This window comes from Anomalospiza imberbis, chromosome 20 (assembly GCF_031753505.1).
Source record: "Anomalospiza imberbis isolate Cuckoo-Finch-1a 21T00152 chromosome 20, ASM3175350v1, whole genome shotgun sequence".
Taxonomy (NCBI): Eukaryota; Metazoa; Chordata; class Aves; order Passeriformes; family Viduidae; genus Anomalospiza; species Anomalospiza imberbis.
Window position 1 is genome coordinate 10,135,451 of NC_089700.1, and position 24,201 is coordinate 10,159,651.

At 54.2% G+C, this 24,201-nt stretch overlaps 1 protein-coding gene across 2 annotated transcripts; it reads right to left on the reverse strand.

Moving 5' to 3' along the window:
* Positions 1–8,319: 8,319 nt before the first annotated feature.
* Positions 8,320–15,263, reverse strand: DYNLL2 (dynein light chain LC8-type 2). 2 transcript variants are annotated; one of them, XM_068210758.1, is made up of 3 exons: positions 15,109–15,263; positions 11,784–11,922; positions 8,320–10,199 (listed from the first exon to the last, which is right to left on the reverse strand). In XM_068210758.1, the coding sequence occupies exons 2-3, from the start codon at positions 11,913–11,915 to the stop codon at positions 10,062–10,064; spliced, it is 270 nt and encodes an 89-aa protein (XP_068066859.1). In that variant the 5' UTR covers positions 11,916–11,922; positions 15,109–15,263; the 3' UTR covers positions 8,320–10,061. The 2 variants fall into 2 exon arrangements, with proteins under 2 accessions (XP_068066859.1, XP_068066858.1); XM_068210757.1 differs by lacking the exon at positions 15,109–15,263 and having other exon boundaries at positions 11,784–11,941.
* Positions 15,264–24,201: the final 8,938 nt, after the last annotated feature.

Sequence of the window (24,201 nt, forward strand, 5' to 3'; positions counted from 1 at the left end):
TTCCACCACTGCCATGGCCTTGGTGTCCTTCTGTGCCCTGGGCTGCCTGGTTCGGGGTAATTGCTCTGCTCCTTCCCTTCATCGTTCCATTTGTCCTGTGCTGTTTGTTCCTCAGAAGTCCCTAAAGGCCTCTGAGACGGGCACAGCGAAACACAGCACAGAGACAGCCCCAGGCATGTTACCATTGTGCAGGGACGATTTTCATAGAATGACAGAATATCCTGTGTTGGAAGGGACCCACAAGGATCTTCAGAGTCCTGAGAGATTTTAGGGAGCTCTGTGCCAGCCTAGCCCGGACATTGCTCCAGGTGGAGCAGCTGCTTGAGATCCTGTGAGTGCTCTGGGAGGCAGTGCGAAAAAGTGATGTGGCCACCTTCACCATTGATTTGAGGTTTCAAACCCAGGAATGTCAGTGTTGCCTCCCCAACTTCTCTACTCTGCATAAATTCCTACCAAACTCACACTCAGGGATCTTTTTTTCAGTTTTGTTTCTTTTGTCACAATTTTATTTTGTGGTTTATTGTTTTAATAACTTATTAATACATATTTAAAGCTCCTTCTTTCTTCTTTTCCTCTTTTTTTTTTTTTTTTTTATGGTGCTGAACTGTGCATTCTGACAGCAGCCCCTGCTTTGTGAGGCCCCAATAAATCCATGACTGACAGCATCCCATGGGTTGAAAAGCAACAAAACCAGCTGAGAGCTGGGTAAGGATACTGTGGGTTTGGGGAATAACTCCACTGAAGCCAGTGATGTTACACCGAGATACATTTGCCTGGATATTGCCTGGCAATATTCCGGGTTTACTCACCCTCCAAATCCCCCAACTGCAGCATTCAGCAGTGGCCAGGAGGGAAAATAGCACAAGTCCTCCACTGTTAAACGTGCACTGCTACTATCATGCAAATCCATCTGGTTCAGCAGCCCTAAGCAGACTTCAAAGGACTGAGAAGTCATTAGAATCACAGTTCAAAGAAAAAAGTGAGCAGCTGGTCTAGGCCATCTGGTAGGGGACATAAAATGGTCTCTTTCTTCTTCAGTCAGTCTATGAAATTTTCATTAATTGTAGGAACATCTTCCAACATTAACTGACATCATATTGTTAAAAATGTAAGTCTTAATAAATCATCAAAACTGATGTCTTAGGGAAGCAAGGAAGCTGCAGTCTGCTGGGGACTTCCCTCGGCAGTAAGACATCAGGCCATAATTACAATTTTAAGTTGGTGTTTTCAAAGCAAATTAGTGGGAATTAGATTCCTCGGCTCCTTTGAAGGCCTCAGGGAAGAACGTGGACAGGGTGGTTCCCTAGGCTGCAGAGGAATCTCCTTTTGTATTGATTTCAGGAGCCACTTCTGGCTTAAAAATGTGGAGAAAGTGTCCTCTCTGGGCTGCGTGCTTGGGCTGGATCCCAGTAGCTGGGATGGGGGCCCGTCCCAGGATACCTGAGCCCCAGAAAGACCAGGGGAAGTTTAAACAACCCCCAGCAGACACCCCATCCAAGAGGAATTCCAGCTCTGGTGGGGGGAGCACAGCTCAGCAGAATCCCTGTATTAGCTGCTGTGATCTCAGGGTCCCCCAGAGCTCCTGGAAACGGATATTCCTGTTGAATAGGTGGATGACTTCCTTGAAACTCAGGCAGGTGGTTTGAAAATGCAGGGATAGTGACAGCTGCCACAGGGAAACCAAACCGAACAGGAGCCACAGGAGAGCTCCAGGATGTGGCAGGGACCTGCTGAGCCTGAAAACACACTGACCTGGAGCTGCTGCAGCTCTCCTGGCCTCCTCCTTGCCTCTGCCTCACCAGCTGTGTCCTTTCTCCAAAGGCAAACTGGAGAGTTCATCTTAACCTGATCACTCTGGGAGCACAACTAGCCCAAATCTCAGCAGGCAGTTTCAGGGGTTTCGAGCCCAGGCTTTCCAAGATGCCTGTTTCCATTAATTCTGCCTTTGCTCCTCTTTCCTGTGACTGCCCAAATTTACTAACCTTTCACTTCCTACCAGCAGCATTTCAAAGCAGATGGGAAACACCTGAATGTAGAAAAATCTCAACCCTCTGAGGTATCCCAGGGAGCCCCAGGGTTACCCACAAATGTGCACATGCAGGTACCCCATCCCTGGCAAGGGGATTCAGCCAGTGCCTCTGCCTGCACCAGCTCCACATTTCCCACTCTCCAAAGGTATGTGCAAATTCAGCTCCTGGTGCTTAGCTGGGTGTCTCCCACTGCCTTCCCGGCTGTTTTCCCAAGCTTTGGGCCAGCTGACAGGACAAACAGCACTGGCTCCAGCCTTGTTTGCCACTGAACAACAGAAACAAATACTTGAAATACTTTCCTAATCTCATTTTCTCGTGCAAACAACTGCTGGGATGTCAGGGATGTTAATCCAAGGCAGCAGCAGAGATAGGACATGCAGTTTGGTGGGGGAAGAACCCAGCCAGGGAGCATTCACAGCCCCTCAAGCCTCCCCACGTGGCCCCATGGTGGAAGGTGCCCTGTGCTCACACCCACCCCAGCCTGGACCCCACACCTGGCTGCAGGTGCCCTGCTGACTCGGCCAGTGAGGATAATTCCCTCCCTAATGGCAATGAGGGCCATTGAAATTCCTTACAGATGGAAACATCCATGGCCTGGGGTCACCAGCCCTCCCGGGAAGGGAGCTGAGGATTCCCAAGCAGTTTTTCCTGGAAGGATTGCTGGCTTGAGTGTTGTACTTTGTGCTGGGATTGCAGTTGCATCTGGTGAGATTTTGGAAGCCCTGCTACTGCCTTCCCCTCACACTTCTCTCCTGGGTTTATCTCCCCAGAGCTGGCAGAGGACAAGATGTTTCCATGTCTGCCTTCCCCAGGAGATGCTGGGGACCCGGGGAGCACCGCTGAAGGCTGGCTGGTGGCAGCACAGCCTCCAAACACCTCCCCCTCTGCACAAAATAGCGCAGACCTGCTTTTTTAGTTTACACCCAAATCTGTTGTCATCCCTGGTGTGTTTACAGAAGAGAGGCATTCAATTAACACAGAAAAACGACTTGGCCAGCCTGCAAGGGGTGCAGGAGCAGGGGCTGCCATCGTTACTGGGGGGCTGGAGCCCCAGGAAGCTCCGTGAGCCCTTGGGAGGCAGCTGCCAGTGGAGCAGGGACCACAGGACCCAGAGCTGCAGTGACCTGCTGGGAGCTGGAGCACACTCTGCTAGCACCCTGCCAGGGATGCACACCAAACATGAGCTAATCCGGACAAAAATAGGAGTGAAATCATAATTCAGATGCATAATTCATGTGCATAATTTTTCTTGCTGTATATTCTCCCGGGATGTATTCTAGAAACTGCTTTCTTTCCCCTCCCCTCCCTGCTCCCGTCCTTCCAAAAAGTGCCGTAGATGCAAATCATTGGAGGCAGCAAGAGGTAGTAGCTTTGCTGGGTTACTAAATAAATGCTAAATTTGTCTGCGTTTCTAGCCTACATCTTGGCAAGTGATGCAGATTGAAGCTGGTGTAGAGACACGCAGCCTTGTGATAATCACAGGATTTTAATTGCTTTCATTGTGATCCCCGGCTACTGATTGTATCTGCACGGAAAACTGTAACAGTTTGCACTTGCAAATGCTAAAAATGTTAAACAATAATGGCAATTAAGAGATAATTATAGTTATTTTGAAGCAAGGATTGTAGTTAAGACTCCAAGAAGACATCCCAAACGAGCAGGAAGCGTTGCCCTGTTTACTGCACAGGCTTCAAGCTGCTTTTTCTATGATGCGAGATCCACCAGATTTAATTGCTTAATGATTTTCTATAAAATATTTAAGTACCACAGTATCTTTAGCCAGCCCCTGGCTCTGCCTGAACTGCATGTGTCAGTCTTGCTCAGGACAGAGGCAGTGTCCGAGCCCTGGTCTGGCACCTGCTCGCTGAGTCACCCAAAGCTTTTCTTCTGCTAATGACAGCCCAGGAAAGCTGCGGGGGGTCCCCAGCAGCACCCCTGCGTGGGCACCCTTCTGGAAGGGGCCGCATGGGTCCCATCCCTCGGTCCCCCTGCAAGCTGCAGTTTCAGAGGGAGCCCTTGCAACGTGGGTCAGGGTTTCCTCCAGACAGGCTGACCCACGGAGAAGCAGATGCTTTTGGCCAGGTCACTTTGAACCCTCTGAGAAAGCAGGGCTTTGAAACCCAGCTTTAGGAAGAGGTTGTGTCCTTGTCGGAGCGTTCTGGGCTTTCCTCAACAACAACAAAGGCATTTATTTTTTTCCAGAGCCATGTTCTGGGCCGGGTGCCAGCCGGCTGTGTGCAGGCTGCGGCGAGGCCCGGCCTGGCTCCGTGTCAGCCCCCGGCCTTTCCCTCCGGAGCGGCCCCGGTGGCCGGGCAGGCAGCAGGAATCACACCCCAAACCTGTAATCAAACCCCGCGGGGAGAGGGAGCCCTGCGAGAAGGGATTGCTGTCCCTCTGACTCAGCTTAGGCAGCACGGGGCTAAGGCTGGGGTCACAGGCCTGCCTCAGTAAAGCCTGGGGAAGCCTTTCTCCAGTGCCCTGCTCACCCTGGCCGGGGTAAGACGTGGGAAAACCTCTTGCCGAGGGCCTGAGTGCAGCGTGGCAGGCAGTGGGAGCACACATCCAGCTCTGCAGATTCCAGAGGGTGTGTGGGACTGGGCTGCAGGAACAAAGGGCGTCTTTCACTGGCTCACCCCGCACAGGGCTGCCGAGGCAAATTCCTGGGATGCTTTTATGGGCTGCTACCAATGCACAGGCAGAGCTGGGCTCCCAACAATCTCCTCCCCCTGAAAGCACTTCATTCACACCCAGGCTGGAAGGAGGTGAAAGAAAAGGCCACGCACATGGTTAAATGCAAGGGGGCCGAATGCAGGGGGGTCAGAGCACTCCCCAAGAGCTCCCTGCTCCAGGCTGGGAGCGAGGGCACGGAGCCCAGGGGTCTGGACAAGCAGCCGAGCTGCAGCCAGGCTGCTCCGCAACGGCCATAAATCATGGCAGAGGCGTGAGCAAGGCAGGGAACAAAGGACATGGAGAGATGCCATGGCATCTGGCAAGGAAGGACCGCGGCGGCTGCACCAGAGGATGGCGTCTGAGGAAAGCCTCTGAGCCAGCCCAAGAGGGTCCTGGCCCCAGGGAGGAGAGCTGGCCCTGCTCTGCCTCTCCCCAGCCCAGCCCCGTCAGCACAGGGCATGTGGGGACAGGGGACATGGGGGATCATGACCGCCCACCTCACCCTTGACCCCACAGCACTCCTGGGATGCCTCTCCACACTGCCCTGGCCCACTGCTGATTTTTCCATCAGGCCACAAGGAGCTCTGGCACATTGGTTCTGAGTCCCCAGCACCAGGATGGAACTACGTGGCCTGCAGAGGCCACTCCAGCAGCCTGATTCCACAGGCAGTCAGGAACACGCTGCACCAGGGCTGGATAAAGCTGTACCTCGAGCTTAATCCAGGGCCAAACCCCACTGAGCAGCAGAGCCTGGGGCTGCCCCTGCTCAGGCTGCCCCAGGGGAAGGGACAGGGACTGGAGGGGGTCTTCTTACCCCCTGTTCTGGGTGCTGAGCCCACCGGTGCTCAGAGCACCTGCCACCACTACCAGAAGGGCTGGCAAAGGCACTGACCTGATGATAAGCAGTTACTTGTCTCGTTGGTAATGAGTTATTACTCAGCCTCAGCTAGACACTGCCTTAAGGAAGGAAACATCTGATCATCTTTTAATAAACACAGTTGGCTCCTGCGAGGCTCCTGCAGCTCCTGCATCTACAAAGTGCTCCAAGACACATGGCTTCTGCACAGAGCTGCTGTGAGTCACTGGGAAAGGGTGTCAGGATCCTTGCTCAATAAATAGAACAAAAGAGGGAAACCTCGGGTGGGCAGGGATGGCACAGCCCTGCTTCCTTCACTGTGTGCCACCGTCCTCCTCAGGATTTACCCAGCAGAGGCTGAAAGTGAGATCAAAATTATTTCCATGTTCCCTCTCATCATCACTAATCACCTGCAGAAACACTGGGAGAAGGAACAGGTCTGTTGGGTACTGGGTTTTCCAGCCACAGACTCTACTTCCACGTGCCTGGAGCACAACATTGCAATGGCAATGCTGCAGGCTGGCTGGGAGACAAGGACAGCCCTGACCTGCAGCCTGGGTGTTCCCACAGGAGCAATGTTAAACTCCCAAGCCTAGGCTGCCACTTGTCCCTTTCCAGAGTCCCAGGTGGTCACAGAGAAGAGGAAGAACACTGTACCAGGCAGGCAGGGAGATGGGCTGACACCTTCTCCCACGGCTTTACACAATGCTCACTCTGCAGAAGAGTGAATCCCAGGCAGTGTCTAGTAGTGATACCCATGGAGCACAGCTCCCCAGCCCCAGCCTCTCTGCTCTCCAGTGCCACACAGCCCTGCTTTTGTAAGGCACTTCCACATCTGGAAGAAATACTCGGAGGAGGAATTGAATGACTTGGCTGGTAAGAGAGAAAACAATGTGACACTCTCGCCAGCCACAAACCACACGGTTCCTCACAGTGAATGCACATCTGCAGGCACATCTGCACCCAGAGCTCGCCCACAGCAGCAGCCTCAGAGTCCCTCCCCTGCACCCAGGCGCTTTCTGAGCGCTTGTGAGGCAGCACAACATAAACTAAGTTTACATTTCAATAGCATTTTTGCCCGAAAGCATATGGAAGCAGTTTCTTTCTCCAGATGATCCCCCTGCAGATACATACCTTCCACTCCATGTCCCAGATCCAGATGTTTCCAAATAGCTTGAAACTGAGCAGCTGTCCTGGGAATGTCATTGGTTTCTCCAGCATGGAAACAGTTAATGCTCCAAGGCATCATCCAGGACACCTGTGCCTGGTGGAAACTAGAGACAAAGTGGAGCCCAGCAATGGAAAAAGTCAAAGCCAAGAGCCTTGTCAGCTGCTGGGGAGTGGGAGGGGAGGGAAGTGGGGCACAGCTCCATGACCAAACTTCCCCCTGCCCTCAGCTGTGGAGAGGGAAGCACTCCTCAAATTTAGGCAGTTTGTGTTTTCCAGGGGCCCAGTGCTACAAGGAAGATGGTTGGTGGGAAAGACTGCTCTGTTTCACTGCCTGGTTCCTGAAGATGTGAGCAACAGCTCCTCTTCCTCAGCCTGAAGCAGGACTCCTGCTGCAGAGACACATCCAAGTAAGCACCAAGCCCACTCTGTACTGGTGCGTGTCAGCTCCAGGGCACACCGTCCCTCCAGCCCTGGCAGGGCCTCCCCATCCCACCAGAGATGGATTTCCAGCAGCACCACAGCCCCTGGATACATGGCTGGAATGGGGGTTTCCCAGGTGAAACTCAGCCTGCAAAAGCATTTCACCTGAGGTTTGGATCAGCAGCATCCTGTACTGCAGCTGGGGTTCAGGATCCAGTTTCTCTGCCTCTTGCTTTGTCTGAGGGCCCTGTGCACAGAGGGGGCTTGACTAGCCCAGCCCCACATGGCTGCACATTTCCTTGGAGCCCCAGTATTAACCCAGCCTGGAATGCAGAGCCCCAGCACAGTCCATCTGGCACTTAAGCCCAGCAATTCCACTTCCAGCTAAAAGGCTGGGACTACCAAGAAAAGAGCATCACTGCCAGCTCCCCTAAAGTAGAAACCACCCCTGCTCTGGGGCACTGGCAGGTGCAGGCTGGAGCAGATGGCCCGTGTGTAACAGCCGTGCTGCAAGCACTCAGCCCGCATGGAGCGCCTCGGCTGAGTCACGCTGCTCACGCTGGTGTTACTGTGCCACAGCAGAGCTGTTACACTGCTGTGCTTGGGAAGAGCCCACAGCTTTTCCAAAATATCACCGAGGCCACAACCCCAAATTTAGGTTGCATCGGGAGCAAGATAACAAGCTGAGGAGGTTGTTTGAGGGTAAGCCCGCAGCCCCCGCACTGTGAGAGGCATTAAATACATCAGATTCAGCCCTCAGCTTTCTCTGCAGCACAGGGAGGAGGCCTGAAGGGGAAAACCTGCTTTCCTGGGAAGCAGGGAGACACCTTCTCAGGCAGGAAGCTGCTGTACCACCCCCCTGGTTGCCTCAAGCCATTAAGAGGTCAGCTCCCAGCCATTCAGATCCAGGTTACTTGGCACAGAGCATCCCATCAGGGTGCAGCAGGACACAATTCCCTCAATCCCTCCCCTCTGGCTCAGCCTTTGAGCTGAGCTGGAGGTCAGCACCAGCACAGAGGGTCCACCTAAGCTCCTCCAATCATTTCTCCCTCCCTGATCTGCCTTCTTTGGGTCATCAGCACCTTCCAGGGCAGAGAAATTGCTGCTCATCCTCTCTGGACAAGGACAGGCTTTGCTCAGGAAAGCTGGTAAGGAAGAAGAAACCAGAGGCTGTTTAAATGTGTCAATTCACCTTTAATGTCTGAAAAAAAAAATAAATGGTATTTGAGCAATTGCAGTTATGAAGGGAACAGATCTTGCTCCACAAGAGACCGTGAACAGATTCACATTAGACTCATGCTTGGAAAAAAACAAACCCAGAACATTCTCCTTTCAGACCCAGAGTGGAGTTCTGAAGAGACAAGACCACACGAGTGCCCCAGACAGTCCAAGGCACATTATCCCAGTGCAGACATTTCCATCGACATGAACTTATGACAGCTACATTCTTTCTAGTTACAACATTGTTCTATCCATAATACAAAATTAGGCATACTTTGGATTTTGCACAGAGACAAGAAGGACTTTTACTTCAGGAAGTCATCAACCTGGGTCACCAAATCATTTCACAAAGAGCTCCCTTCACTCTGCCCTTTGCCCCCAGCAATGATTTATTCCCAACACCAAATTAATCTCAGAGACACAAGCTGGGCTCACCAGCCCAGCGGTATTGCCAATGCATTAGTCAGCAAACCAATAATTAGAGCTTATAACAAGCACCAGGGATTTACTTGCCATTACACAGCATTTCTGCACACCCAGGTCAGAACTTCCTGCAGTGTAATCCCGAGTCAGTACGTACTAAGACAACATCACTGCTGAACCTATTGGAGACCAAGACATTTGTCTGCCTTTGAAGCAGATGTCACATGAGTTTCCTTCACACAAACATCACATGTAAATTTAACTTCTTGGTACTGTGCTTTAAGAACAAAAGCAGATATCAGAACATGGAGGACAATCCTCCAGAAATAGCTTATTAGCTACAGAAAAATAAAAGAAAATAAAAAAGAAAAAAAGAGACAGTGGCCACTTACAAGTCTTCCACACGACTAGCTTGCTTTAAGGAGAGCATCAAGTTAAGGCAGTGTTGAGACAACTGGCTACAAACATGCCGAATAGAGCTGTTGTCAGTAGTCACCAATTTGATATCCTACTCCATTGCGGGGCCAGGTCACGTGGCTTTAGACTCAGTATCGAGGTCTAAAGACTTCAGCCACAGGATTGCTGCTTTCTGCAACAAGCAGGAACTCAGGGGCTGGTTTTGAAGCCTTCTAGACCACGCTGAATTGCTTACTCAAGTCTAGGTCAATGTTTCAGCAGAGCCAAAAATACAGCAAAGGGCACTGAGCAGGAACACCGAGGGGTGCCAGCTGCAAGCCTGTATCACAGTCAAAGGTGGAGATCACCTTGGGTGTGGAAGCCACGTCACCCAGAGCCACCCCACCAGCTTTCAGGGAAGGTCTAAGACCTGCCCCGAGGGTACTGGGAGAGCCAGCTCTCTACAGTCTGCAGGGTGGGACAGAGGCTCACACTGGCTTTGCTCCTCTTTGCAAGATTAACAGTCTAACAGGACTCAGTAAGGAAGTCTGGGGCTTTTGGCCTGCCCAAAAAAGTTTTCCCAGCCTCAAAGAAGGAGTTACCAGTGAGGGAGCTGTTGTGGAATTGTTTTATTTCTTCCCACGTAAAGGCCATTGTTTAAGCATTTACAGGTTTCCTAGTGCAATACAACCAAAAAAAGCAGTAACAAAAAAATGCCGCCTTCTTCCCAGGCAACTAAACAGAAGTAGATTTTTACTGCAACATATACACATTAAATATAGTATACAGTCCATGCAGCGGCATAGCCATGTTAGAGGGAGTCGTGGCTTCAGCCATCAGTGCATTACAGTCCAAATTTCAATCGCTCCTACTTCCTATCCAGACTTGAAGAGAAGAATTGCAACCTGACCCAAGTAAAAATAGATGAAGTGCTTTGTCTCGTGTGTTACATAGCTGCCAAAGTTTCTGCCAACAATGCAGTGCCAAGTTGGGTTGTATTTCTTGTCAAATTCCTGAAGAAAGAGAAGAGAGGCATTAAGGCCAAGAAAGCCCACATCAAAATAGTTCTAAGCACAGATTCTGAGCTGGTTCTGTTCACACACTATCGCCTCTCCTCCCACCTGCAGCATCTTCAGATATCCCACTGCAAGACACTATTCAATTAAGCAACCAAACCTCTGCACTGGATTGTTTGAAGGATTCAACACAAGCAAAACATCTTCTGAGCCTTGGAGCACCATCAGCCCTGGGCAGGAAGAGCAGATGCAAGAGCTCTCCTTGGTACAGCCCTGTGTGTAGGCTAATCAGGGGAATAATTCTCCTCTCCCATTCCAAACCCACTCACAAAAAATAAAAAAAAGGTTTTGGCATGTCTGCTCCAGCAAGGCATCTGAGCTTAAAGGTCACCTAAAAAAAGGAAGGAGGAAAAGCCTGGCTTCTGCTATTTGGGACTTTTGTACACAAAGGGGAGAAAATCCACACTGAAAATGAGCAGACAGGTTCACAGGCCAGAGATCAAAGACCCAAGAGGTCAGATGTAAGCAAGCTGAATGCTGGTTCAACAGTCTTCTCTTACTTAGCAGGCAGGATAGGGTTAAAGACAATTTTCCTCCCTCTAATTAACTCCCAAGAACACCCTTCCCTCCCCCAAGACAGAGCCAGAAGAACAGACTGAACATCCAAGATTAAAGCCAGTTCTAATTCTCATACAGCAGAAGAGTTTGAGCTGCATGCAGGTAACCTTTGAAGTAAGGAAAAGGCTTTCTTGCCAGAGCACGAAGGTGCATCAAATTGCTTCCCTCCTCCCAACACACACTCATGAAATAAAGGCCAAGTTCTTTTTGGATGCCTTCTGTTGCACTCCCTCACTTTACAGGCTGCATTGCCCCGAGCACTCTAGAGCTAAGTCATGCCTCAAAGTGATCTGAGAAGTCAGGAGACACCTTTGAATCCTTTGCCTTCAAGCTTGGATTACAAGCAAGGCCCAAACACCAGCCCAGGTGCCAGGACTTCACTGCCTCTGAAGTAAGATTCCCCTCCTCCAAGAGCACTTTTCCTGACCATTCTGAGAAGCTGCTACAGGGAGAACCAACAGCTCCCCAGGTGCCATCAAGCATGAGACTCAATTAACAGGCTCCTGCAAACCGGGAGAGAACCTCTTCACCAGCCAGGGCAGCTGCTTGCACTGTTTCCAACACAGCAGCTTCCACAGCCCCAGCAGCCAGCACAAGGCCCATCCCGGAAGCACAGATGCACTGCTGCCCACCAAGTGGAACATCGGGGTGGCACCAGTGCACTGGTGCTGCAGGTCTGTGGAGCAAGTCCTAAGCAGTGGCAGCTGCCAGCCCTTTCCAGGCTGGCAAATCCTGAGGGACAGCACTTGCAGTTTGCTCAAAGCTTGCCAGAGCTCTGCCACAGCCCTCCCCTGACCTTGGAGAAGTCACTCCATCCTCTTGAAAACAGCAGTAAAGCAGCCAAGAAGCCAAGTATCTTCTCCCTCCCAGCACGCAAGCATGAAGCCTCAGCCACTCAGCTCCTGACAGACCCAGGAGCTTTGGGAAGTCGCAGCCAGCACAGCACCCTCATCCCGGAGTTACCTTCTTGATATATGCTGCAATGTCCTTTTCTATGTTGTACTTCTCCATGGCCTGTGTAGCACAGTCTACAGCATCCTGCTGCATGTCCTCGGACATGTCCGCATTCTTGATCACAGCCTTTCTGTCAGACATGGTGAACCTAAGGCAGAACATAGATTCCTTTAATCCCTTCCCAAGCGGGAGACGCTTCCTGTGCATCAGAGGTTGTCCTCTCCGTGCAGGCTGCGTCACAAGGCGATACCACAACCCCCTGCTATGGCCAGAGTGAGTTTATCAGGGCTGCCTACGGCAGCCCCAGGCCAAGGTGCCCCTTACAGCCGGAGCACCGGCAGGAGGTTAGATCAAAGGTAGTCCAGCATCACCACCTGCATTACCCACACGCAGGAAAAGCTTATGTGTGGGAGGAGACGGGATCTGCAGAGAGCCACAGCCCTCCTGCACATCAATAGGCTACAGCCAAGTTTGCTGTCCAGGTGTACCAGTGCTTTGGAACATCCCCTGCTCAGAGCCTTGCAAGCAACAGATCCCAGACTGTCTGCCACGGGCACAGAGGCTCAGGAAGCACATTCAGAGCAGCAGTGCTTTTATTCTACCCCATCCCCGGTGTCACAGCTCCTGCTGCTAGTTTAGCCTGGAAGGAGCATTGTTCCACATTCAGCCATCATCACACCTTCACTTCCCTGCTGCTCTGCCATGAAACCCAGCCTTCAGCTGCTCCCACGGGACAGAGCCAGTCTGATGAGCCAGAAGCAGGTTAACACCACACTGCAGCCTGGAAACAGGGCAGGAGAAGCAGGTCCCACCACAGAGACGGAGCTTGGCAAAGCTCTCCCTTTCCTGCCCCCTCCTCAACTGGGAACCACGACACAGATGCCAAAACCAGCATGCTACTTCAGTCCAGGGCTTGTTCTGGAGTGAGGTGTGCAGCCCCCTTTGCTCTCAAAATTAAACTGCTTTGTACCAGCCACTGCAGCCATTAGATCTGGCATGGCCTTTCCAGGGAGGTGTTCAGCACTGGGAACTTTCCAGCACAGTTCCTATTATCCTAGAAAACTGGGATTTCATGATCCCAGCACTGCAGTCTTTCTTCAAGCCCTGGAGAAGGACCACCATGAAGGCCTGCTCTGGGCACCACAGCTCTCATTCCCCACTTGAGGCCTGGGGAGGCACATGTTACCTGGGGATCCAGCTGCTCACCTTGCAGCAGCTCTTACCCCAGCACATTAAAACTTTGAGGGAATAAGCTTCTTAATGGCAAGGAGTGCCTCCAATTAAGCCTGCATAGCACCATTAAGTTTCCTAAATCCTTTTACAGCACTCTAAGTCTTGAGTGATACTACCAAGTATGTTTTGAAACAGTGAAACTACACATTTTTAGCTCTGCTGTGGAGTGAAAAAAATCTGCTGCAATGATCACTTCCTGGAAGAGCCCCAGAAAACTGAAGGAGTAGCTTTGTTACAGCAATTAAAGGAGCTTGCTACCCAGAGAGAAAGAGAATCCAGTTACATAATTGCAGCCCTCTGATTACAATACTTCAATTCTTCCCTCTGCCTGTACTTGAAGACTTCTATTGCCACCTTAATTTATACAGTTTAGATATAGTGTTTAATAGAGCACTGCTATTAACACACACTAACAGCAGCGGGAGGAATGACAGGAACTGAGCTCCACTGCCAACAGAGAGCACATGTCCCTATCACAGCCCTGGAAAAGCCACTTCCCAGCAGTCTGCTCCTTTCCATGCCGTGGTTTCAGCCAGCAGGGCTTTGCCTGAAGCCCAGAAGATGAGGGAAGAGAAGACACAGCTCAGAACAGCCCAAATTGCCTGCAGATTTGGATTTACCACACAAGAATCTGACAATCCCTTGGAAAAGTCTTCTGGGTGTCCAGTCCACAGGAAGAAGGAAGCAACAGAAATTCACTTGTGGGGTCATTCTTCTAGAAAAGCTTCTTTAGGGAAAGAGAGCAAGCAAGCCCTCACACACACCTGCACTGCTCACAGAGTTCAGAGGGCACCTGCCATTGCATAAGTAGCCACAGAGTGACCTGCAAAAGGCACCTTCCCTCCTCATTGTCTAGGCCAGGAGCATCCCAGTGCAGGCCTGTGCTGCTGCGGGCGACAGCGCCAGAGGAAAAAATTATTATCCTTCAGCAGGGCTGCACGCGCTGGCCAGGAGTCCTTCCTTGCACTGCCCCAGGGCACAGCATCCCCCAGGCCCAACCACGGCAGGGGCTGGCAGCGGCTGTGCCGCTGCACCTGCCACAGGAGTGTCACACCCTGCGCCCACCTGAACACCACAGAGCAGGGCCCCAGCCTCCGCTCGCTCCCTGGGGGGTTACAGGGTCACCCCCTCAACGAGGCAGCCCAGCAGCACCACAGACACATCATAACCCTAAACCACAAGATCACAGGTGGCTCTCGGGGTCTTGCCACCCAATCTGGCCCTCTTTGAGGAAAACCACAAAGCCCTAGCACCCATCTCAGGGCATGATGGGCCTGGGAAGGGGTAACATTACAGCTCCAGCAGCCACCCGTTCCCCTCAAGGGCAGGATGTGGTCTCTGAGGAGGAAGACCACAGCCCCAGCTGCCACTCCAGGGCAGTGTGAGGCCTTGGGAGGGAAATTAGGCCCAAGGCAGCATCCAACCCTTTTCTTACCAGGGTAGGATAAGGTCTTGATCGCATGTTTAAGCCCAGTACTCCAGCAGGACAAGCTGAGGCTTTGGGAAGAGCATAAGACACAAGCCCCCTGGTAACCACTCTTTCCCTCTCCAGGCAGGACAGAGCCCTAGCAATAAGATGGGGCTGAAGCCCAGCATCCACCACCCCCCCAATGAGGACAGCATGGATCGCGAGCACCCATCATTTCCCCACCAGGGCAGCACAGATCCCACGGATCGGAACGGGGCCCAAGCCCAGCACCCACCGTTCCACCACTAGGACAGCATGGATTTCGCGACCGGGGACGGGGCCCAACCCCTGCACAAACCGCATCCACCACCTCGGCCGAAAAGGGCCCTGGGAGGGGGTGCGGCACAGCCCCTTCCCCTGCAGGGCTGCCGGGAGCCGGAGCCCTGCGTGACCTTCACGGGGGGAGCTCCGGGGGCGCCCGAGGCCGCGGTGACCTTGCCTGGAGCGGGACCGGCTCCGCAGCGGCGCGGACCCTTAGGGAGGGGCGGGCTCCGATCGCTCCCCGAGAGCCGGTCGCGCCCGGCCACGGCAGCGACCTCCGCCCTCGAGGCGGCCCCGCCGCCACCCCGCACACGGAGCGACCGGTGTCGGGCGAGACTTGGAGACCCACAGCCCAGCGGAGACATCGCTCACCTTCACAGTGACAGGGCCACCCCGGGAGGGCGAGGCACAGCACCGAGGAGAAGGAGGTGTGAGGAGGCACGGCCGCGCTGCCTCAGCCCGCTCCGCTCCGCTCGGCGCCCCGCGCGCTCTGCGCCCCGGCGCCGCGCCGCTCTCAAATACCGCCCCGCCCGCTGCGGCGCGCGGGCCGCCGCCACCCCATTGGCCGCGCCGCCCGGCGCGCCGCGCACCCATTGGCTGCGGCGCGGCGCGGCCCGCCGCGCCCGGCCCGTCCGCCCGCGCTGTTCTGCCTACATCCTGTTTCATCCCACAATGCCGCGGGGCGGCGCGCGGCGGGGAGGGGCGGGGCCGGGGGGGCGGGGGCGCCGTGAGGGGCCGTGAGGGGCCCGGGCAGGTGTGAGGGGCCCGGGCAGGTGTGAGGGGCCGTGAGGGGCCCGGGCAGGTGTGAGGGGCCCGGGCAGGTGTGAGGGGCCCGGGCAGGTGTGAGGGGCCCGGGCAGGTGTGAGGGGCCCGGGCAGGTGTGAGGGGCCGGCGGTAGCCCGGGGGCTACGCTCCTTCGGCCCCCCCATCCCCGGGGGAAGAGCCTGATCCCCTGGGGCGGCTGATCCCTAGAGGGACCTTTGTTGCCTTCGGGGGTCATGATTCCTCTGCGGGGGGGTCCCCTCTGCCTTGGGGACCCCGATCCCCGGCGGGAGCTGAAGCCTTCTAAGAGGAACTCACTGGGTTGGGTCACACACCGGAGTGTTCTTGGTCAGACGGCTCAAACTGAGTCAGATAGTCCTGTCTTGGTGATGAGTTGCAGCTTGGCACCTCAGTGGCACCTTTCACCCGAGATCTCCAACCTGTGATGCTCAGGGATCTCCTGAGCCTTGAGGTGTCCTCCCACAGTGGCACATACTTACAGCTGAAAGGAGCTAACGGGAGAGAGGGACTTGTGAAAAGTCCCTCAGGCTCTTCGCACCCCGTTTGGGACAGATCCGTGTTCCCTGGAGCTGGAGGACGCACCCCAAATGTCCAGGTTTTCAGGTCACAGCAGGCAGGTGCCCAGTGCCCCCCACAGGACTCAGCATCTCCCCAGACACGTTTCCCCCTCCTGAACACATCAAAAGGGTTCCACTGTTTCTTGGGGTTTTCTTACAGGGAGCAGAGTGTGGGGAATGCCCAGCGAAGTCTGGGGAACGACCAGCTTCCACTAAACTGCCAGCCCCACATCCTGCGGGAGTCACTGCTTTCCCCCTGGGATGTCTCAGGGCATCCTGCCAGGCCCTTTCCCTGCCAGCCTTGATCTGTGTGGGAAAGCTGATAAAATCCCAAACCCGGGTCCTGCGCTGCGGAGAATTGTCCCCGCACACCCAGAGCCTGGGGGTGACGTGGCTGTTTGAGCTGCTTCGTCGTACGTTCACCCTGAGAACATGCGGCGTTCCACAGGCACGCAAAGCCGAGAGGGCAGAATGAAACCTCTCTGTTCACACACCTGCTCACGAGCTCTCAGCATCCTGTGCCGGGGCCGGCAGGGAGGGATCACCAGGCCAGCCGGACCCTGGCACGCAGGTGTGACCCTGGTGCTTCGTTCACCTGGGGTCCTCAAACACAGGTGTGACCCCGGTGCTTCATTCACCTGGGCTCCTCAAACACAGGTGTGACCCCGGTGCTTCGTGCACCTGGGGTCCTCAAACACAGGTGTGACCCCGGTGCTTCGTGCACCTGGGGTCCTCAAACACAGGTGTGACCCCGGTGCTTCGTTCACCTGGGGTCCTCAAACACAGGTGTGACCCCGGTGCTTCGTGCACTTGGCTTTCCTGCACAGGGGTCTCCAAACACAGGTGTGACCCCGGTGCTTCGTGCACTTGGCTTTCCTGCACAGGGGTCTCCAAACACAGGTGTGACCCTGGTACTTCAGACACTGGGCTGTCCCACGCGGGGCTCCTGCACTCGATAGCCGTGCTCCAGGCACACACCTGCCCCCCCGGCTGCCCCTGCGCGCCCGGCTGCCGGGCTGGCCGCCAGCCAGCTCCCGTTTTGGTTGCTCCATTTCACACGAGCAGCAGTGCCAAGAAGCCCTTTGCAGAAGCTACCTGAAGAAAAGGCCAGCAGAACAAAAAATCCTGATTCCTGTGCTGTCCCCGTTCCCACGCTGCAGTGCCTGAACAGCAGTGAGAGGGAGACAGTGGTGCCTGGGTTCAGCTGCCTCTTAACAAGACCAGTTTTAATTGCCTATATAGCCTTTAGAACCAAGAAAACCACTCCAGGTCCTGAAACCTCCCTGACTTGATTGCTGAATGAAGACAAGCTTACAGCTGGTAACGGCACCCAGGGGACCGGCTGGGTTCACTCCACGAGCCAGCAGCCCCAGAACTGGCCAATCCCGTTTGCTAATGAAATGGATATTTCCTACTGTGACCTTTGTAGCCTCTGAGATACTGGTCAGAACTCCAACAGCAAATAAAATATTTACTGTTCCTTAATGGGTCCAGACCTGAGCTCCTGCTTTAAGAGAGAAGTCAGCAGCAGAAAATGAAGTGAGGATGAATGAACACCGCAGTGCCCGGCACTGAGGCTGAAGGAGCACGGGGGGGACAAGGCCATGCCCAGACAGGTGACACAGTCCTGGCCTTGCCCAGCCAGAGCGGGCCAGCTCCTCAGGCCGTGCCGCAGAGCGGCCGCGCCGGCCATCCCCACACGGCTCCCGGAGCGCCTGCCCACGAGGGCAGCCGGCTCCGCTCAGGTTCGCTGCACCACGCTTGGCTGGGCTATTTATAGCTCTGCCGAGGCTCTGTTGAGGCAGCAGATCTGAGCCGTGTGGATCTGTTTTATGAGCTTTCCAGACCGGGCGGCGCAGAGCCTTGGAACGGAGCCGCCGCTCGCACCGGGGAGGTTTGTGCTCTGCTCTCAGGGCTCAGCTGAGGCAGGGCAGCTGTGGGGCTCGGCAGGTTTTAAGGCCAGAGGCAGCTGCTGGGCGATCTTTATCCTGTCTGTCCCACCCAGTGGGAGCCCCCAGCTTTCCCATGAGGGCTCCCATCACAGAATACTCTGAGTTGGAGGAGACCCACGAGGATCACTGAGTCTAACTTTTAACTCTGCACGAGACATGCCCAGGAGTCACACCATGTGGACCTCATGGTATTTTCCCAGTGCAGAAGCACTTGTCTCCCTCCTGTCCTGGAGAAACCTGTGGGCACCTTCAGCCCAGGGCAGGAGGCAGCTGCCCTGAGGAGCAAAGGGACAAGGTATCAAAGAGTGGTGAACTCAAATGGTGACAGTCTACAGTCCCCAGAGCTGGTGACTGTTTTTATAACCCCAGTGTAACCCTATCCCAGTTACATCCTGCCTCCTCCCAAAGCATCTGCAGCAAGAGGAAGCGGAGGAGCCCTGCTTCTGCCTGGCTCAGTCCTGCTCCTTGCACTGGAAGGAGGTGGCCTTGACAAAGAAAGTGCTTGCAGGATTGATGGAGGGAGATGCATTCCTGAAGAGTGACAAAAGGTATTTGTTTATAAATTCCTCTGACTGGACTATACAAAGCACTTCACAGAGATTCACAGGAAAAGGGCCTGGAGTGAGAAGCAGTTTGCCATCTAAGGCTCTGCTCCTCCTGCCCCATGGCCACATGCTTCCCCTGGGATGTGTTTCCAATCCCAGGCAATTACAAGTAAAAAACCACAGACTCTGTGCTCATCTGCCACAAGAAATGCAGAGTTCTGAGATCCAAATGCAGGGCTGACAATGTGAGTGTGGCTACACCATTCTTTCCACCAGCTCTACTTCCATGCTGTACCCCTGTAGAAACATCCCCCACAGGAAATTGTTCTTATTTAACCTAAACTCACTTTGATATGACTCAGACCATTATTTCTGCTCTGCCCTGTCATGGACGTGGCACACTGACTTACTTTATAGCACAGATCCACAGCAGACAACGGCTGAAATGTCACCTTCATCTCCTGTCCTTGCAGGAATTCCTTCCCTCTTTCCTCCTCCCACGTCTCTCCTGCACCTCTGCTCCCCTCCTTTCTCTAGACTCCGCCATCAGTCACTCTCTTTGCCAATAATCAATAAAAACAACACCAGCAGTAAAGCACCTTCTATTAATTCCCCTCTGGAGTGGAATGGAGGGTGTGGGCACCCTGGAGCAGGACTGCTCCTCCATCCCAAGAGGGCTTTGGCCACTTCATCATATCCACAAAAGCCCTTGCTCGTGGCTGCAGCCCCCCACCAGCACTCTGGCTGCTGGGGGAGGCTCCCTCCCTGGCACAGCCCCCCAGGGCTGCCCAATGTGTTATTTTTCACCAGGAGTCAATTGTTTTGGCAAGTGTTTTGCAAAGCACATTCCCGAGGGTTTGCTCTCCATCCTGGGCTGCTTTGATCAATCTTGTTTGCAAAGCAGTTTCCAGCGCCCTGGTTAATGTACGTTATTATCTCCCTGAATCCCTGCTATTGAACCTGGATAAATCCCGTGGAAAAAGAAAAAGCCCTATAAAAGGAAAGGCTCTAAAACCTCCCACTGGAGCTGCCACCACTGATGCGGAGGGTTTGGACACCATGAGTGGTCCTTTAACAGCAAGAGCCGCCCCAAGTCCTCTGGATTATTGCCTGATCTGCAAAGGCTTTATCCCAGCGTGAGACCAGAGTGCAGGAATACCAGAGCTGGGACTGTCCCCCGGGTTTCCCAGCTGGGAAGAGTGTGCCTCCCTGTAACTGCTGTGGAAGCAGCTGAGCAGTGGCTGCAGATGTTGAGGTGTCCCTGCCCAAGGAGAAATGCTCCTCTGTGGGACTAGGTCCCACACATCCCAGCAGCATCACACACTGGGGCTCTGAAACCCCAACGCCATCCCCAAAGCCAGCACGGCCTTTCCCTGGCTCCAGCGTGCTGGGAGCCATCGCTCCTCATCTCCCAGGTCTGTCCCGGAGCAGAGGCAGCGTGGCACCACGGCAGGGCAGCCTGGGCTTATCTCCAAGGCAAACAGGCTTAGAAATGTGACAGGCTATAGACGGCTTTTTGTCTAAACCCTGCGTGCCACAAGGCAGCGCGTTCCTGCCATCCCACAGGCATGAGAGAAAACACTCCACGGCTTGTGAGCCTTATTAATATGGATTCAGGTCAGCTGCTCCCTGCAAGTTTTTGCGAGTGACTCGCGGTGTGCAGTTCATGCAGGATCCATAAATAAGGACGTCTCTCTGGAATCTCGCCAGGGTTGTATGAGCACAGGGATGTAAGAACTGCCTCAGTGCATGCAGGGGGACGAGGGGTGAGAAGCCACACAGCCCTCTGCTCCCAGCTCCCACCACCCCAGCCCAGGCTTCTGGACTGGCTGGATGCACTGAGGGCTGGCAATTCCTTTTAATCTGATCTCTCCTGAACAGAAAAACGGGTTTGGAGACAACATGAACTCTGAAGGAAAGGTCACATCAAAGCCACATGTTCTGTGACTGTGTCTTGTGGCTTCACTCCCACAGTGGGCTGTGCAGGGCTCTGAGCCGACCGTGGCACAGGGGTTGGGGACACAGACTCGGTGCCTGCAGGGCCAGGGCCAGGATGATGGTAATTTTACTTTGAGTTTCTCCATTTTTCTGTGCTCCCCCTACACCACACATGGTTTATCTGCAAGGCGTCCTGCCTGCACATCAAAGGCTTCCTACATTTTTAAGGCTAGAAGGGCTGTTGAGATCATTTACTCCACCCTCCTGTGAGCCACAGCACTTGCCAAAGCTGGGTTCCTGTGGTCACACAGAGCACGGTGCTGCCGTCAGAGGAGCTGGAAGGTGCCAAAACATGAGAGTGGCTTTGGGCTGACTGCAGGGTGGGGGTTCCTCCTGCCCCACCTCGGCACATCCACATCAGCCACATCCCCGTGCTGCACTCCCTCCACTCTGCCACGCTCCTTGCTCCTTCTTCCAGCCACGGGCTGCAGTCCCCAGGGGAGTCCCTGCTCTGGGAACACACTGGGTGCTCACCAGTGAACCTACTGGGAAACCATGTGTAAACCACTTAGTGCTCATGCATGAAATGATTGAGCAGTCATGCACAGGCTAATTGGGCATTTGTATGCCAAACCACAGGCGCTCATGCGTGAGCTGCCCGGGTGCTCATGCATGCCCTGATCGGGGCTCACTGGCCATCCATGAGCCACCCATGGATGCGCTGACCCCGCTTCCCTGAAGGAATAGCCCTGCACCTGTGCGAGCTCCAGGTGTGAACCTGTGCGCGCCCATGCAGGGTCAGTTTGGAAGCTGATGCACGACCTCCTTGGGTGCTCAAATGCAAATTATCTGGGCACTTGTGCATTCCCTGATTAGACACACATGCATGACTTAATTAGGCACTGGACTGCGTGTTCACTGGGAACAAGTGGAGCCCGGCACAGCGACAGCCCCACACAGGGCAGGGAAACCTGCCAGCACCGAGCACAGGATGGTGTGGCACCAAAAATCCCTTCTGGCTCCCCTGGCGTGTGTGAGCTGGTGGCTTTGCCTCCCCAGCAGCCTTGCTGGCACATATCAGCCGATCTCACACCTTCCCCCAAGCTCCCCAGGGCGTAGGAAGGAGCTACTGCTGAACAGACAACTTAAACTGTGTTCTGGCACAGCTTAAATACAAGAATCTCCAAAAGCAGGAGACAAGGTCTCCACTGTGTAGAATAATTTAGGTCAGTCTCACTTCTGCAACAATTTATTTAAGCTTTAGCAGTTCCTAGACCAAGTGAGGGAAAAATGAGGGGGAAAAAAATAGAATCCCCCGTATTTACACTATTTTTCTGTAATGTTTATCTTGTGGAAGCTACAGCCTCATCTGCCAGCGCCACTTTAATCCAGGCCTGCAGACATTTCCACCACTCACTCACATTTCTTAGGATTCTGCTTCAAATTGGAGCAACTTGTTGAGAACAAAATCTCAGCCTGCAAAAGCTTTCAAGTGGTTGCATCTCCCTGGAAAGTATGTCCTGTCCTTCGATCACTCCAAGGCTTTACCAGAAATGCTTTTGCCTTCCTGCAATAGAAAAAACAGCCATTTGAGTGGACTCAGAAGCAAAGCAGCCAGTAACAACCCCCTGTGGTACAACTCCACAAAGCATATCCAGGGAACAGCCTGGGAGAGCAGGACCCAGATGGGTGCTGGAGGTGATGCCTAGCTGGGCAGCTGTGTATGTCAGTGTACATAAATGAATACAAAAGTGTATCAATGTATTCATAGCAGGCGGTACCCACGGGCTGGGCCTGGGCTGGCATCACTGAGAGCTTGGATCAAACCCCCTCCTGCCCTCCTCGCCAGCCTGGTCATGTTGATGCTCTCACTGAACTCTACAGGAGCTGCAACAGTTGATCTGATCAATAAATACACATTTTATACAACCCTTAGGTCTGTAATATCTCTCTGTATGTAAGAGGCCATGAGGGATTTTGTTTTAATTAGAGGAATGCTTAAGGCAACTCTGCCTCCCGCTTAATCAGCCTTGGAAATGCAGAGGGAAGGGCTGCCCTTGTGCAGGGCACTGCTCCGAGCCAGCACAACCCAAACGCTCAGCGAGGGCACGAGGGCAGGAGCAGGGAGAGAGGGGAGCACAGCCCATATCCACCTCCATCTGGCATCTCCAGAACGAGCCAGGAAAACTCCCATCTGGAGCTGCAAGTGCACCCCATCCCCTGCTTGACAATTCCCAGTGTGGGAGTTACTGGGCAGGGTCTAGCCCCTTCCCTGGTCTGAGGAGATGGTTATTGTGGATACACAGGGAGAGGTGTCAGGAATGCACTTCATGGCCAGGAAAGAGCAGAGGCTTCCAGCCAAACATTGCCAAAGCTTGCAAAGGTGGTGGTTTTATTACGGGAATGTTGCAACTGCTCAGGTCCCACGGCCCGGGAATATCCGTGGGAGGAGAGCACAGCTCTGCACAGACACATGGCCTTGGGAACAGCCCTTGGTGCCCTGGGACAGCTCTGCCTCCGTGCTGGGACCCAGGTGAGCCCCGTGCAGGGACCCAGGTGAGCCCCCCATGCTGGGAGCCAGGTGAGCCCCGTGCAGGGACCCAGGTGAGCCCCCCATACTGGGACCCAGGTGAGCCCCGTGCTGGGACCCAGGTGAGCCCCGTGCTGGGACCCAGGTGAGCCCCCCATGCTGGGATCCAGGTGACCCCCCCATACTGGGACCCAGGTGAGCCCCGTGCTAGGACCCAGGTGAGCCCCCCATACTGGAAGCCAGCTGAGCCTCTGTGCTGGGAGCCAGGTGAGCCCCATGCTGGGACCCAGGTGAGCCCCGTGCAGGTGAGCCCCATACTGGGACCCAGGTGAGCCCCCATACTGGGAGCCAGCTGAGCCTCTGTGCTGGGACCCAGGTGATCCCCCCATACTGGGAGCCAGGTGAGCCCCATGCTGGGAGCCAGGTGAGCCCCATGCTGGGAGCCAGGTGAGCCCCGTGCAGGTGAGCCCCGTGCTGGGATCCAGGCCAGCCTGTTGTCAGCCACCAGCACACACACCTGGTTTTACCATGGAGCACCCAGAAGCCGGCGGACACCAGCGACACCCAAAGCCATGCCCTCGTGTAAACCACCAATGTTAGGGGTCTGGAAGATATATTTCCAGCTTATTCCAGTCCCACCAGAGCCCAGGGGCACTTCAGCCCCAGTCCATCACAGTGCTCAGCTGGTGTTTAACTCCAAGCAGGCATGCAATCAGTTTGGGAGGATAAGGAGGAATGAAAAGGGGAATAATAAACAAAAATGAGCCCTAGAGGGGAAAAACTGCTCACTGGCAGCATTGATGCTCTCAGAGCAAACAGAAGGGGAGGCTCTGCTTTGTGCTCACCCTCGGCCCCACAGCACAGGTATTGTTTGCTGCTAACAGCAAAAACGCCTCACGGGGATGCCACGTGTGTGTGTGTGTGTGTGTGTGTGTGTGTGTGTGTGGTGAAACCCTCTGGAACAGGAAGAAAAACAAAGAAGCAGTAAAGTCCCTGGTATGCCAGGACATTATCCAGAGCCTTGGATTTATGGTCAACTGGTTCCCATGGAGGAACTGCAGCTTTTACTGGTGCTGCAGCTGCCTGCCCTTGCCAGCCCAGGCTCCTCATCCCATCCCAGGCAGCTTCTGCTCCGTGGGTCCTTTCTTTCTCATGTGTAT